The sequence below is a fragment of the Schistocerca cancellata genome, chromosome 1, assembly GCF_023864275.1.
Source record: "Schistocerca cancellata isolate TAMUIC-IGC-003103 chromosome 1, iqSchCanc2.1, whole genome shotgun sequence".
Taxonomy (NCBI): Eukaryota; Metazoa; Arthropoda; class Insecta; order Orthoptera; family Acrididae; genus Schistocerca; species Schistocerca cancellata.
This window is the reverse complement of record NC_064626.1, coordinates 660,010,967-660,026,544: the sequence shown is the minus strand read 5'-3', so window position 1 is coordinate 660,026,544 and position 15,578 is coordinate 660,010,967. Positions and strand designations below refer to the sequence as shown.

At 38.7% G+C, this 15,578-nt stretch overlaps 1 protein-coding gene across 2 annotated transcripts in view; it reads left to right on the top strand.

Moving 5' to 3' along the window:
• The first annotated feature begins 3,629 nt into the window (after positions 1-3,629).
• The window catches only part of LOC126183636 (golgin subfamily A member 1), a 143,254-nt gene continuing 131,305 nt past the window's right edge, over positions 3,630-15,578 (top strand). For both annotated transcript variants that reach the window (XM_049925782.1, XM_049925774.1), the window contains exons 1-2: positions 3,630-4,235; positions 6,239-6,497. In XM_049925782.1, coding sequence (XP_049781739.1) covers positions 4,005-4,235; positions 6,239-6,497 — 490 coding nt within the window. In that variant the 5' untranslated portion in view covers positions 3,630-4,004. The remainder of the gene's footprint in view (positions 4,236-6,238; positions 6,498-15,578) is intronic.

Below are 15,578 nucleotides of genomic sequence, written 5' to 3'. Positions count from 1 at the left end.
CCCCCCCCCCCCCCAATGTTGATTAATAGTCACTATCGATATTTCTTATGTTGGTTATCTTTGGTTGTGTGTTGACTTTGCAGTTACTTGTTCTCTGTGTGGTATCCATGGAGGTAAAAATTCTACCTCCATGGTGGTATCTTCATTGTTTTTCCTCTGTGAACCGAGGTATTAAATTCCCTTGCACATTGCTTCCTCCTTGCAGTTGTGCCTTGAGAATGGCAGGGTGTGCTCCTGCCAAAATATCGGCGGTGGTCGATGACGTCACCCGTCAGCAAACCCGTAAATTATTTGAACAACTATATTTTTCTCCTTAATTTCGGCTGACTTTTTCGCTTAAAACATGTTTGGCAAAACTCCTCTCATCTAGCCACAGTTTTTCCAAGCAAGCCTGTACACGTTCAAACAACATTTGTCCGTTTAACTGTAGTTTGTAACAGACACTGTCTGTCTTCATATGTATACTGACAGTAGTGAGAATGACCACAAATGCAGGCAAGCCAGTCCTGGCATTGACTTTGGCGCTATGTTTAAAGAAGAAAATTAAGACTCTGGTCCAGGGAATGGTTTAAAATGGGTGATTTGCCCACAAATATCTGTTAAAGGAAATATTACTCTCAGAACCCAATGATTACATCAACTTCCTTTGGATGGGTAATGAAATTTTTTTAAAAATTTGTTAAGGTCCTCCTAAAGGAGCAAACTTGTCTGTCGACTTCATCCTTATCTAGCCATGGATGCGTCAAAAAAGTCTGTACATGTACCAAGAAAGCTTGTGAATTTAACCTTACGTTTGAAGCATAAGCTTTTCGTGTAAGCTGTATTTTGGCACAAGTCAGAATGGCTATTAGTGCAGATAAAGCATTTGTAGTAGCTTCGAGAGCTGTATCAAAACACTCTTCAGAGTAAAGACCACAAAAACAACAATACTGACTCTGGCACTGTGTTTAAATAAGAAGGAAACAAGACACTGGTCCAGGGAATGGTTTAAAATGAGACAGAAATATACAACTGAAATCCTGCTAATGGAAATGTTACACTCAGAACATGAAGATTACATCAACTTTCTGGACAGTGAAAAGTTTAATAACATGTTTAGCATTACTTCGGCCTCACATAGAAAAAGAAGACACTAGTATGCGAAAATTTGTTCTCTTTTACTTATTTCTCTAAGACAGTCCGTTAAAATTCCACAACGTACGAACATACAGCCTACATCGCCCGTGGGAGAACTGGAGAACTTAGATTTTCTTTTATTTCATTCCACTTCCACTTTAAGTGACTATATGTGTAAAATATTGATTTTGTCCATACCCTTTTTATGCATAATATATGACTCGGGTAGATGCTATCTTCGTAATTTTCAGTGCTATTTTGTTTTTATACTTGACTACCTTTCCCATGTGTGTGGAAACTCACGATATGATGAGATAAAATGTAATAAAACAATTTTTCACTAAACATATGCAGTGAAATATCGCCACAAATAACGTCCGTCAAACTTTCTGTCAATCAGAATTTCTGGCATACACGTCTGACACGGTCTATGCTTGATAAACACGTCAAACGGCACTGTACATGGTCGAATATTTGGCAAGCATAGTTAAGTTTGACAAAACGTTTGATTGTTTACGGGAGACTTATAATATTATTTAAAGAAAATTCTTTCATTGACTTACGTTCCTGTTTATACTGGGTGTCACTCCTAAGAGTCGTCAGACGCGTTTTCTGTAGTGCTGATATTTCCCGTTTCGTTATTGCAATGTGCTGCCACAGTCAGAGCAAACAATTACTGTTCATCACGTGTTTCCTGTGACATCCAGTGTCGACCGAAAGCGTCAATTTGTTTCCGGCTACAGACGAAATAAGATTTTTAAAGCGGCCTTTTACATGCCCCTCCGATAGAGCAGTTCCAATTAATCTAGTGCGATATTCGTATTATCAATATGTATTAACAGGAACAGTAACGAAGAACACAGCGACAGAATAACGTTACTGCATGGCAGTAGCAGTCAGTGTGGGTAAAGGGAGTGCTGTCGTTGCTGAAATACGGGCTATTCTTCGTGTTTTACTGTAGCTATTAATACATATGGACAAAACTTATGTTGTGCTAGACTACACTACTGGCCATTAAAATTGCTACACCACGAAGATGTGCTACAGACGCGAAATTTAACCGACAGGAAGAAGATGCTGGGATATACAAATGATAAGCTTTTCAGAGCATTCACACAAGGTTGGCGCCGGTGGCGACACCTACAACGTGCTGACATGAGGAAAGTTTCCAACCGATTTCTCATGCACAAAGAGCAGTTGACCGGCGTTGCCTCGTGTAAGGAGGAGAAATGCGTAGCATCACGTTTCCGGCTTTGATAAAGGTCGGATTGTAGCCTATCGCGATTGCGGTTTATCGTATCGCGACATCGCTGCTCGCGTTGGTCGAGATCCAATGACTGTTAGCAGACTATGGAATCGGTGGGTTCAGAAGGGTAATACCGAACGCCGTGCTGGATCCCAACGGCCTCGTATCACTAGCAGTCGAGATGACAGGCATCTTATCCGCATGGCTGTAACGGATCGTGCAGCCACGTCTCGATGCCTGAGTCAACTTTTCCTGAGCCCCATATATGAATGGAATGGTTAAAGCCCTAATAACTGGTACAATGGCATGTACCCTCTGCTACGCACTTCCCAGTGGTTCGCAGAGCATAGACGTAGAAATGAGCCATTGTTGGAATTGGCCAATTCACATAAATGCCTGGATTTTATACTTTGTAGGTATATTAAATGGAATTATCAAATATTCTCAGTCGTGGGTAAGGCAGGTAGTAGCCTTCAGTTTAGTCGTAGAATACTGGGGAAATGCCATCAGTCTACAAAGGACATTCCTTACAAATCACTAGCGCGACGGGTTCTAGAATATTGCTTAAACGTGTGGGACCTGTACCAAATAGAACTAAGAGGGGATATTGAACGTATACAGAGAAGGGCAGCACGAATGGTCACAGGTTTGTTTGATCCGCGGGACAGTGTCATAGAGATATTGAAGGAACTGGACTGACAGACTCTTTGAAAATAGAAGCAAGCTATCCCAAGAAAGTCTACAATAAAGTTTCAAGAATAGGCTTTATATAATTACTCTAGGAATATACTAAGAGCCCCTACACATCGCTCACATAGGGATCATGAGGATAAGATTAGAATTATTACTGCACGCATAGAGGCATTCAAACAATCATTCTTCCCGCGCGCTACACGTGAATGAAATGGGGAGAAACCGTAATAACTGGCATGAAGAGACGTACACTCTGCCATGCACTTCGTGGTGGTTTTCGGTGTATATACGTAGATGTAAATTTTAATGAACTGTTAGAAACAAAACACGAGTCAGGTGGAGTCTACTCCCACTCTGTCAGCTCTGCACATGTATCTAGCAACTTATATCGCCAGAAAATTTTTTCCGGGAGTAGTCCGGCTGTAGGCTAGACAAAAAAGGGAGAAGACGCTGCTTATACGCGATTTTGGCTCTGCGCGTGCGTGGAAGTCCGCTGGCAGCTGCTTGAACGATCCCATGTTCCGCTCAACTCTCACTCAGAACACAACCAAACTATGGTTTCCTGGACTCACGCTTTGTGATGTTGAATATCTTTGGAAAGAAACATGGCAGCTAGTGGGTAGGAGTGTCTACTGTAATGTGAATTTTGTGTGCTGGGCGTATATTGGATAGCTAACAGTTCGCTCCAGCAGTATGGTGATAGTGGTTATGGCCCGTAGCAAAAGAAAATATTCTTCCCAATGTATATATGTTGTATACTTAACCTGCTGGTTTATGTAATATTTTTGGATTTTTTATACGCCAGTGACACATTTGTCAACGTGTAGCAGCTGATGAGATAAAGGAAAAAGTGATATCTCCGTTTGTGTCATATTAGTAATCGCAAACTGTTGGGTGACAAGTGTTCTGTTAATACTTTCACGCATAGGTTGTGAAATAAGTTACTGACATGTTTGCCAGTTTGAAGAATAAAATAAAAGAAGAAACTGGAAACGATGTAGCAAAACTTGCTCCAATACTCAGCAGCCCTCCACAGAAAGGGTCTTCAAGGCATTCAAGACAAGGTTCTGGTTCGAGCGTGGGAAGTATATCTCTTGATGGGTTGCGAGAAGATGGTGCTACATCTCCAACTTCGCTTAGCAGGCGTGACAGTGTGGATGTCAAACTTGCAGAAGGAAAAGTAAGACTTTTTTCGCTGTCGACCACTAATACCGAATACCACTATTTGTATATGCATTCATTTCAGTGTACATGTAAAAAAATTCCTTCGAGCCCATGTTTAATCCTGTACATTTGAACAAGGCCATATTATGTAAAGTTCAGGTTACCTGTACCCTGCAGCGAATGAAGTGTTGTTTGACTTCAGAGGGGAAACTGTCATTTGTCGTATTTAGTGCCAAGAGTGGATTGGAACCTGAGATTATATTTAAGCGAACGATGTATACCGATTCTCGCTATAATACAGAGGGTACCTTGTGTCTGGAAAAACATTACTATTATCGAGTTGTAAAACAATATTTATACAACCCTACACATGGGCCTCCTGCCCCCCACCCCCTCCTTTTTCCCTCGTGTCATACCAGCCTTTTTAGTTGTCACTAGATAAAAACCGTACCTTTTTGAAATATGCTTGTATTGCATATTGAGTAATTTGTGCCATTTAGTTTCCTCACTTTTTATTACAGCCTAGATATTTCTTTGTTCATGATAATTTTTGAAGTAAATGAAGTATGCCTATAAATGTGCATCTTTCACGTATACTGCTCACTACTGAGACCCGAGTTTTGTATGTGGATGACAGTGCTTTACAAATCCACTAATTGATGAATTGAGGTAACAGAGCTAATACTGATACTGCCTCAAAATTTTGTATCAGAAAATAAGTTGATTGTTGTCATGACCAGAAAATGTAGATACCTTGTATTTAATACCTAGGTATTTTTGGAATAATTGAGATGGTCTTGTGCTTTTCATTACACTTATTTGCTATGCACATGCAGTATACTACTTTGATCATAATTTTCCCTAGCTTGTTAAGAGAAATTTGCAATTTTTGATCTCATGTTGAAGTCAGAATGCTTACAATGGACTCTTGTTACTTATAAAGTGGATAAATTGAAATAGCATCTAGAAGCTACTAGTTTCTTACTATGAAATAATTTACCTCCATTCATGTGTCAATAGCAGTTGACAGTGTAATGTGGAAAGGACAGCAGTAGGATATTTTACCATATACAAAATATTTACATGTCACACTTGACTGCATTTGTGACATTACACACTTTGCTGCATTGTCATGATGTAAAGCTACAAGCGAATGCCAAAAATGACGTAATTGTCACTGCATGAGGCTCTCAGCTTTTAACTTTAACATCAGCATTATCACTTTGCTTCTGTGTAGAACGTGCCATGTTTGGTACATATCTGCACATGCCAAAGAGGCTGCAAAGGCAGTGAACGAGACATGCAGGGTCATTACTGGATAAATGTAGCCTACATTATTTGGCACGATATGTAAGCAGTTAGTATGTAATGAGGTTACTGCCAGTAAAGATTTCTTCATTTTTGTATGAGGAGTAACATTTAATAACACAGATTCTCATATATAAATAGTTCTTTCTCTTGGGAATGACCCACATCAAATCCCTTTAATTATGTGACTAAATAAATATGTATCACATGTCTGGTGTCATGTATTGCTTCGTCAGTTTCTAGAATAACTAAATTACCTTACAAATTAACAAAATATTGAAATTCTGTCCTCTATCCCTGATGGGCTTTAATTTTACTATAAGTAGCACAGTGTGAAATCCTTTGCACATACATTCCTACTAGTACCATTCTGTATAGTTCTTGTGCAAGTCATATTTTAATTTATTTTGTTATAAGTGGTTTCGTCATATGGCTTTGGATTTTCTCTAGATGTACAGTAAACTTAGAACTGACATTCAACCTGGCAAGGTTTACACACAGTTTAATGTGAATCTCTTCAGCTTTCTCCAAAGCTGTCTATGAATGTGTGGATGTGCTCCCCTCCCCACGTACACACATTTAAATTATCTATGCTGGTAATAAGATCCAATTTATTGTCTTGCTGGTGTCACAGTGGTTTGCTGTTGTTGATAGTTCCAAACAGTCAAGTTCAAAATGATTTATGCTTGCTTCCGTGCTTTTATTTGGCAGGTTTTAAGCATGAAAGAGATAAAGCGTCTTGAGAAAAGAGAAGATGACTGGAAAAGAGCAATGCAGAAGCGAGAAGAGGAATGGAAAAGACAAATGGAAAGGCAGGAGGAAGAATGGAAGAAAGAAATGGAAACCAAAGAAAATGAATGGAAAAGATCATTGGAATTGTTAGAGAAAGAAAAAATTGTTTTGGAAGAAGAAAAAAGAGAAGTAGTGAAACAGAAACTTAGTTTGGAGGAAGCCTTAAAAGTGGCTGAAGGTATGTATTCTTTACTGCTGATGAATGATTTTTTTAACAATCAGTGTTGTTTGTTTTGTATGCCAAGTTAATACAAATATTCAAAACCATGTTCCTGTATGTTCTCAATCGCAGTGCTATTGAATCCAGAAATTACACCATCATGAAGTAGACATACTGTGAGGATTCTATATCCTCACATTTTGTAATATTTACTACTTCTCAATATTTCCTAAGCCTGTTATTTAGTTGTCTGTATACTGGTTATCATTAGCCATGTGGCACCTGCTAGTTAAGCCGCAGCAAGCAGTGAAAGATTCTTTTCCTGCTAACTGTGATTTTGTGAATTATTATTGTTGCCATGTTGCATGTGCAATGGGCATAATGTTTGAATCTTGCAGTTAGTCAACAGTGTTCTTGAGCTACAGACACATTTAAATGTGTGTTCCAGTGTAACAGGGTTAAAATTGCATTAATCTTGAGAATATGTGCAGTCTAATTATTCACGCTGTGTTTAATTATATCCGAAGTTTGTCTTACGATCCTAAATATATGTTGTTCCATATCAGATTTTTCTTAATCGAAGTGTAGATGCAAGTAGTTTTTGAGGAAGGAACAACTGAAACTGTAAGTAATAGATTTTGTGTTCCACCATTAACTGGTATCAGTTACATAATTGATTAGACAGACAGGATGAGCAGCAGTCTGTGGCTGTTTGCTGATGATGATGTGACAAGGTGTCATCATTGAATGGCAGTAGGAGGATACAAGGGGACTTGGACAGAATTTGTTGATGGTTGGTGAACGGCAGCTTGCTCTAAATGCATGTCAGTTCATATGGATAGAAAAAAACAATCCTGTAATGTTACAGTACAGCATTAGTAGTGTGCTGCTTGACACAGTCCTGTCAATTAAATATCTGGGTGTAACATTGCATACCAAAATGAAATTGAATGAACTCTTAAGGGCTGTAGGAGGGAAGATGGATGGTAGAATTCGGTTTGTTGTGAGAATTTTAGGAAAACAGAACACTTGTGTGCTACATTTCTGAGTTTTGCTAGAGTGTTTGGGATCCTTACCAGGTCGGATTAAAGAATGACCTCAAAGCAATTCAAAGGTGTGCTGTTAGATTTGTTACCTGTAAGCTCAGTCAACAGATGAGTATTATGAAGTTAAATGGGAATGGCTGGAGGAAAGACAACATTCTTTTCATGAAACACTGTTAAGAAATTTTAGAGAACTGGCATTTGGAGCTGTCCGCAGAATGTTTCTACTGTTGCCAACATACATTTTGTGTAAGGACACAAAGGTAGGAGAAATTAGGGCTAGTATGGAGGCATACTAACAGTTGCTTCTCTCTTTCTCCATTTGTGCATGGAAAAGGGAAGTAAATGACTTGTAGTGGCACAAGGCAAAGAGTGACTTGTGGAATATGTATGTAAATGTATGTCATTTCATAATATGCTGTTGAAGGAATATGTGTGAATGTGCAATTGATGACAGATGTGGAGAGGAGTAAAGTAACACTGCCATGATAATGCTACTGACACTGCTAAATTACTCCATATGCCTTTCTGTAATTGGCCACTCATATGTATTCCTTCAATAGCGTGTTATGAAATGAACTGTGAAGGAAGCAGCTGATAACAATTAATGACAAGATTTTGGATTTTTGTTTGTTTGATAACAATCAATGACAGAACATAAAATGTATTATTTATTGTTAAAATTGTTTCTTATTCAGAAACCAGTTCAGACTATGCTTTGTTTAGGAAAAATTCTGTATCTCACAACACACAATGAACATCTTGATACTGTAACTTCAGATGCAGTGGAAACACAACGTGAATAATCAGAAGGAAAACATTCTTGAGATGGATGTAATTCTACCCTTATTATATGGCAATGCACGCGTCTGTATCTCAAGAACACTGCTGACCAATTGAATGACTCAAATATTATGCCCAGTACACACCCAACACAACAACAACAACAACAACAACAACCATAACCATTGTCAGCAGATGAAGGTAATTTTTTGTTTCTGGATAGAGCTTGACCAGCTTTAGCTGCATAATTATGAATACTCAATATACGGTGAAACTAAATGGTGAGCCTAGAAAGTGCTACGGCGAGGATAAAGGATCTTCACAATGCAAACTATCCTAAACTTACAGAACATTCGAACAAAGGTGTAGCGTATATACCATAGATGAAATGCAGAGTACTGATACATCTCTGTTGTCCAGCCAACAAAGGAAAATTAGGGGAAAAGATTTATGTAGTCACAAACTTTTGTGCAACATTAGGAAGAAGTGCCACATACAACATACTAAAAGTACTTACTGTTGGAATGTGATTATAGGGGTTACTTTTTTACATTTTTCGTGGGTAAATTGAAACTTGCCACCTCTACTGAAAATGTTTCCCAGTACAAAATTAAACTGTATTAATTCCCTGTCAGGTGCAACCCAAAGAGGGACGAGTTAAATGTGTGAAATGTAGGAATAACCCACTTCAAAAAAATAAATTTGCTCACTGGAGATCAGACCTATAATGGCTTAAACCTCAACCCGTCTTTCTGCAGGAAGCTGCTAGGTCGGACACATGCATGTGCCTTTCTAGAGCCGGAAGGCAGAATTTAGTGTTCACAGAGGCTGTACTTGTAGTCAATGCAATTAATGGAGGGTTAAATTTCCTACAAAAAAGATCCTATTCATTTTTCCTCTGGACTAGGAGCTTCTGTGTTGTGCAGGATGGATAAATAGCAAATTATTAAAAATAGTATATAATCATTGTTAAATGAAATAGGTTAAGAACAAATGTTAAATGTGAGTACAACATCCAAGGACAGCAGAACTGTATTGAGGTATAAATGGATTTCAGGGGTAATGGGTGAGAGGGTGGAGGGAAGAAGCATGAGGGAAGGTAGGCTAGGTCATGAAATTCCCTCTTCCAAAGGTCTGCAAACAGAAAGAGCCAAGAGGAGTGTTCCCGTTCTGTCATGTTACATCATGAGAAGCAACTACAAGGTGTTTTACAAAGTTCTACTGACCTATCCACAGTTGCCCTTATGAATCACTGGCAATACAGTGCCCGAGCATGACTAGTGGGTGTTTATTTTCCACATAGTTTCCTAACATTATGTAGAATACAAATATGAGTTACTAGTAATACTAACACAAACATACATAGACAAATTCTGTGTAAATCTCTGCACATTGTTCTACACTGCTGTAGGAGAAATCGATCCTTAGTCATCCTGCAGTTGTGGTGTTCTTCCAGGAAGAGTGCATACCCTTGCCATGAGTGCTGCTCGCTTATCTATTTAAAGACTGACTATACGTCCCCAGTATTTCCTGTCCAGTTCTCTTATGTGAGCAGACAAAATAACTTCACCCTGCTCATGTTTGTATAGTGGGGTTATTTTTAGTTAGTCGTGTACTTATCAGCACTTATTAAGTGAACTATTATGTTACAAAGTTCAGCTGCCAATGCTGTCATTTGTCTACTACTTTGAAGTGCAACATGCTGTCAGTATGTATTCAATAATGAAGATTTCATTTTGGCTCCCTCTCCAACAGAAATAGGTCACCAAGGTGTTATAGAACATCAGATATTTCAGCCTCAGTAAAGCAGTGCATACGCCAGGTTGCCGTTAAAACTTCAACATGATCAGTCCATTCCATCAGACACATTCACACCCATCTTGGAAGATGTGCTGTATATATGTGGTACTGGCTCCATTCAGTGCAGTCTATTCTAATTATGCTAGTGATTCCTGTGTGAAAAAGATATATGCAGCCTCCCATAACACAATTAATGATGTGATGTGAGAAGTGCATTAACTTCCTGGTCATTCATTAATTCACCATCAAATTGTTGCAACATTTGCATAACTTTACAGTGTGCAGTCAATGATAAACACCAGCACAGTGCCACATTTACCAATCCACTCCTTTCCAATCAACATTACATAAGTTGTTCACAGGAATGTACATTACATAAATCTTCACGTAATTGAAAATTAGTATGCATTCAATAAATAGAAATGAACTCCGCTATATAATTATGAGCTCAGTGAAGAACACAACTACTCCTAGATGACTTAAGAATCGATTTCTCCTCTAGCAAATGTAGAACAGTGTGCAGAGATTTATGTAGGATCTGTCCATATGTTTTTCTTGCCTTAGTGTTATTAGTAACTCATATCTGTATTTCATGTAGTGTCAAAGTACTTTGTGAAAAGGAAACATCCCCTGGACACGTCTGTGCACTGCTTTGCCAATGGTTCACTGGGTGAAGTGTGGAAAGGTTGATATAGTTTTGTCAAACACCCTGTAATTGCTTTTGGTAGTGAAGTTAGGCAGAGAGAGTGGGGACTCCACTTGTTAGCATTTCAGTTTGCAGAGCTATGAAGGAGTGAAGTGCATGACTACAATCTCGAGATGACCTTCCCTCACACTCTGTCAACCAGCCCACGTCACCCCTCACCACCCCTTTTTTCTTCACTTGTGAGTAGTAGTTCCCAGCAGTAGGATCAACTTTTTGCAAATGTCTACGCAGTGATGAATATTAAGGTCCCAGGTATAACACCCTACATCAATTCACTCTGATGGATCCTTGTTTGCGAGAAATTGATGAAAATAAATTTCATTTTTGATGACAGTTAATAGCATTAAAAAAGTATTGTCACATTGAGTGGTTTCATTAAGTAATGAGTAGAGTAAGGCCTTCACACACAGGAGGTCACGGGTTCCGATGTGGTCAGATTTTTCAAATTTTTTATTATTCCTTTTATTTTTAAATTTTTATCAAAATGACTGATCATTACTTTTATTCAGTTAATTGGATTAAATGTAGTTTATTCTTCCTGTCGACCTTTTTCACTTGAAATATTTTTGCATGTGATTTTAATTCATCTTATGTATTAATTTCAATTTAATTTCTTTCTTTTTATCATCGTATTTTTTGGTCCATGTTATTGCATTCATTATTTCTATTCCTTATTTTGATTGAGATTCATATTATTTATAATTCTTGACAAGAAAATTTTGCAAAAAAGATAACACAAAAAAATGCTCAAGTGTCAAATTATAGTGAATTTGGCAACTTTTAAGAGATACAGTGAAATTTCAAATTTTACCATTTGAAAAAGTCATAATTCTGAGGATGGCAGTTCACTAATAATCATAACTGATAATAATTGACAGCTACTGCAAATTAAAATTGCATTTTGTCTTCTACTCTCCTTAAGGCTGAGGTTCGTGTATAATTTTGAAGATAATGGTTAATTTCCCAAGTAATAAACTTTGATGTGACAACGAAAATACCATCAAATTTGGCCAAAACCAACACCAAATTTGACAAAAAATCACTGATTTTAGAAAAAGATATTGAGTTTTATAAAAAGAAAAACGAGAAATTTGGCTCTTCAAATTTAATAAAAAGTAACACCAAATTTGGCAACAAATGACAACAAATTGGGAGAAAACCACCACCGAATTTGGCAAAAAATATTACAGCATTTGGCAAAAAAACACCAAATTTTGCAAGAAAATCATGTCAAATTTGGAAGAAAGATACCAAATTTACAAAAAATAACTAACGATTTGGCAAAAAACACCAAATATGGCGAAAGAACAACACCAAATTTGCCAAGAAAACATTGAATTTGGAAAAAAAGGTCAACAAATTTGGTAAAGAAACTCCAAATTTGATGAAAAATTCAACCTAGTTTGCAAAAATATCATTGAAAAAATAGCACCAAATTTGGCAAAAAATACACCGATTTTGGCCACAAAATAAAATGTTTTTTCCCATCTCTGCTTACAATCCCTTCTTTCATTTGAATTGTTATCTGTGTCATGTTGTCCATAGTGCAATAGGAATTTAACTATTAATGCTTTAAATGTTTGTATGACTATTACCATAAAAAATGCATATCTTTTAACCAAAAAAATACATCTCGACACCTTTGCACAGTCAGTATAAATAGAGTGCTTTTTAACCATTAGATTGGCATATTCAGATATTTGAGTATTATAATAGACAAATATAGTTAAATTCACATCATAAAAATACCGAATGGAAAAAGAATGCTATAAAGAAAAAATGAGAATGAATTAAAATAATCATATGATGATTAAAATGTTGCCACAAAGGACTAGAAATAAAAAATTACAGTTAAACCAATTAATTGAATAAAAATAGTGATCAAAGTAATTTCAATTAAGATTTAGAAAATTTAAAAAATGTAAGTCACCCAATGCGACTCGAATGCACAATCCCCCCACACATTAAGGCCTTACCTTACTTATTACACCACACAACCTATTTTTGTTTAATGGTATTGAGCACTTTTTTTGTCGGTTACTTGAAACGAGGGCCCACCAGGATGAATGGCTGCAGGGAGTGATTTTTGGGGTCACATTGTGCAATACTGTACAGATGGTTTCAAAAAGTAGATCCCACCACTTGGGAGCTCTTGTTAGATGTGGTATACATAGTTAATATTTGTTCTTAACCCATTTCATTTGACATCAATTTTATATTCTTAAAATATTATTTTTAATTATCTGCAGATTTTTTCATGCCCTGCAGTACAGAAACTACTAGTCCTAGAGGGGAAAAAAAGAAAAAGTAAGCCTTTGCACCAATGAAGTCTTCTTATCATGATGTACTGCTGGGAGTCTGTTGAATTATAACTCACTCAAATGCACTAAAGATGGCTATTTACAGCTGATACCTGGGTATGCAACTGAGAAAAAGAAGATTGCAACAGATTGTTGTGCTTCTGTCATTTCTTATAATAATACACAGTTGCTGTGCAAAACAGTATCATATGGAGTCACAGCTGGTGAAAAGCTTTATGACACAAACAGTGGACATAAAGCTGTGGGTACGCAGGGGTATAAGAAGTGATCTTTGTTGTTCAGATTTTCCAATATTTTCAATAATGACCATTACATCAGGAAACCTATGACGTGTAAAGTGTAATCTATTTTCAATGTAGCACTCTGTCCCTGTGTGATAGTGATCATCCGCATGTGAATAATGTCATAGATACTTCCTTTGTGTAGTTGATGCTGTTTCTTGTGTGTCCTAAACATTCATCTGGCCTGTCACCATTGAATAACATCTCCTTCCTCCTCCCCTCCCCCCCCGCTGCCAAATCCCATTTCCCCCATAAAAATAGGAGAGAGAGAGAAAGAGAGAGATGCCTCAGGGGGCTTACCACTCTTTGGCAGGTTCGTGCTTGGTTACCACAGGGCCCCAGCCTTTGCAGCATTTTTTTCCTTCCATACTGCATGTCTATCATCTTGCCTTCCCCCCCTCCCTTGGAAAACATGTCTGGGATGTTTTAGGAAATGTATTCTGCATTTTCACTGGCCGATATCACAACAGTCTCTCCACTGTTTTTCATTCCTTTTTCCTTTCCTCTTTCCCCTTTTCCAGTCCTCCCTCCGCTTCGGCATTTGAGATTCTTCTTTTTATCTTCTTCCTCCTTGTACATTCCTGAAGGCTGGCCCATGTGTCTGAAGTGTAACAGGTGACTGGGTAATGTGTAATTCCCAGCCCTGGGTCAACAGGTAGAGTTCACACATACCCCCTTGTACAGGCGAACCCCAGGGGTGGGTGATTGCCTGAGCTGCTACCTTTCCAAATTGCCAATTGGTCCTTCTGTCAGGTGTGGCCTGATGGGTGAACAATCACATAAGGCGGGTGTGCGTCCCACTCTGAGGAGGAGGCCCCAGTTGGAAGAAGCTCACCATCGGAGAAGCTGGCAATCATGGGAGATTTTTTTCTCTGTGAGCCAATCATCTTCACAGTCAACGTCTACTAAACAAATGGAATGAGGCTAATGGTTCAAAGACCCTCCCAGCTGCACCACAGTTCCTCTTGGTTTCACGTTCTGAAAATGGTTACTAAAGATGCTCAGTACTTTGCTTGGTAAATCTGTTTATTATTTAGAAACGTGTTGATGCAGTTGTCGGCCGGTGAAATCCTGCTCTCGTATATGCAGTGGCACTTTGTCTTTGGAGACTGCTTTTGATTCTCAAGCACAACAGCTGCTTGCAGCTTCACTTCTCCTCAGCTATCTTGTTCATGTTGAGGCTTATCGAATGTTGAATTCTTCACATGGTGCTATTTACACTAGGCTGCTCAATGGTCTGACTAAGACAGAAATCCAAACATAACTCTCTGTTCAGGGTGTCATTGCAGTTCATTGGACGAATAAAAAGGTAGATGCATCCTTAGTGCGCACGCATACTCCTTTTCCCACTTTTGACAGAGTTGTGTTTCTATCAGAGATCAAAGCAGGCTATGAAGTTTTCACAATCTGACCGTACATTCTAACTACAATGCGCTGCTACCAGTGTCACCATTAAAATCACAGAGGAATGTCCTGTCAATACCTGGCCAAATGTGTGACCTGTGGTAAGGATGCTCATGAGAGCTATTGTCCGCCTCCTCCGTCCCGCAGTATCAATTGCAATGGAGACCATGCTGCCTCCTTGTGAAATTGTCTCGTGTATTTCGATGAGTGGGCCGTCCAGGAGATCTGAGTGAAGGAGAAAGTGCCTTATCTGCTTGCTCGCAAGTTGTTGGCTAGTTGGAAATTGTGCGTTCTACCATCTGGCACTTAAAAGTACTGTTCCTGCTATATCTCATTCCATGAGGGTCATGTCCGCAGCTTGTGGTCTAGTGACTAGTGTTGCTGCCTCTGGATCGCAGGGTCCCGGGTTCGATTCCCGGCTGGGTTGGGTATTTTCCTTGCCTGGAGACTGGGTGTTTGTGTTGTTCTCGTCATTTCATCACCATCATCATTCGTGACTGTGAAAAAAAAACTGGGACTTTGCATGGGCGCTCATGACTGCGCAGTTGTGAGCCCCACAAACCATTCGTCGTCATCATCATCATCATCATCAGGAGGGACATGGCCATGCAGACGTGTGATCTTGAATTCTGCAATGCAGTTTTAAAATTGCCCAGTGTCATGGTAGCATCCCCGCCCCCTCCTCCAGCTGTGCAACAAGCCACCAAACTTTTGCCGCGCAGGGCAAAGTCACCTACAACACATTTGGCAGGCTGGAAAGG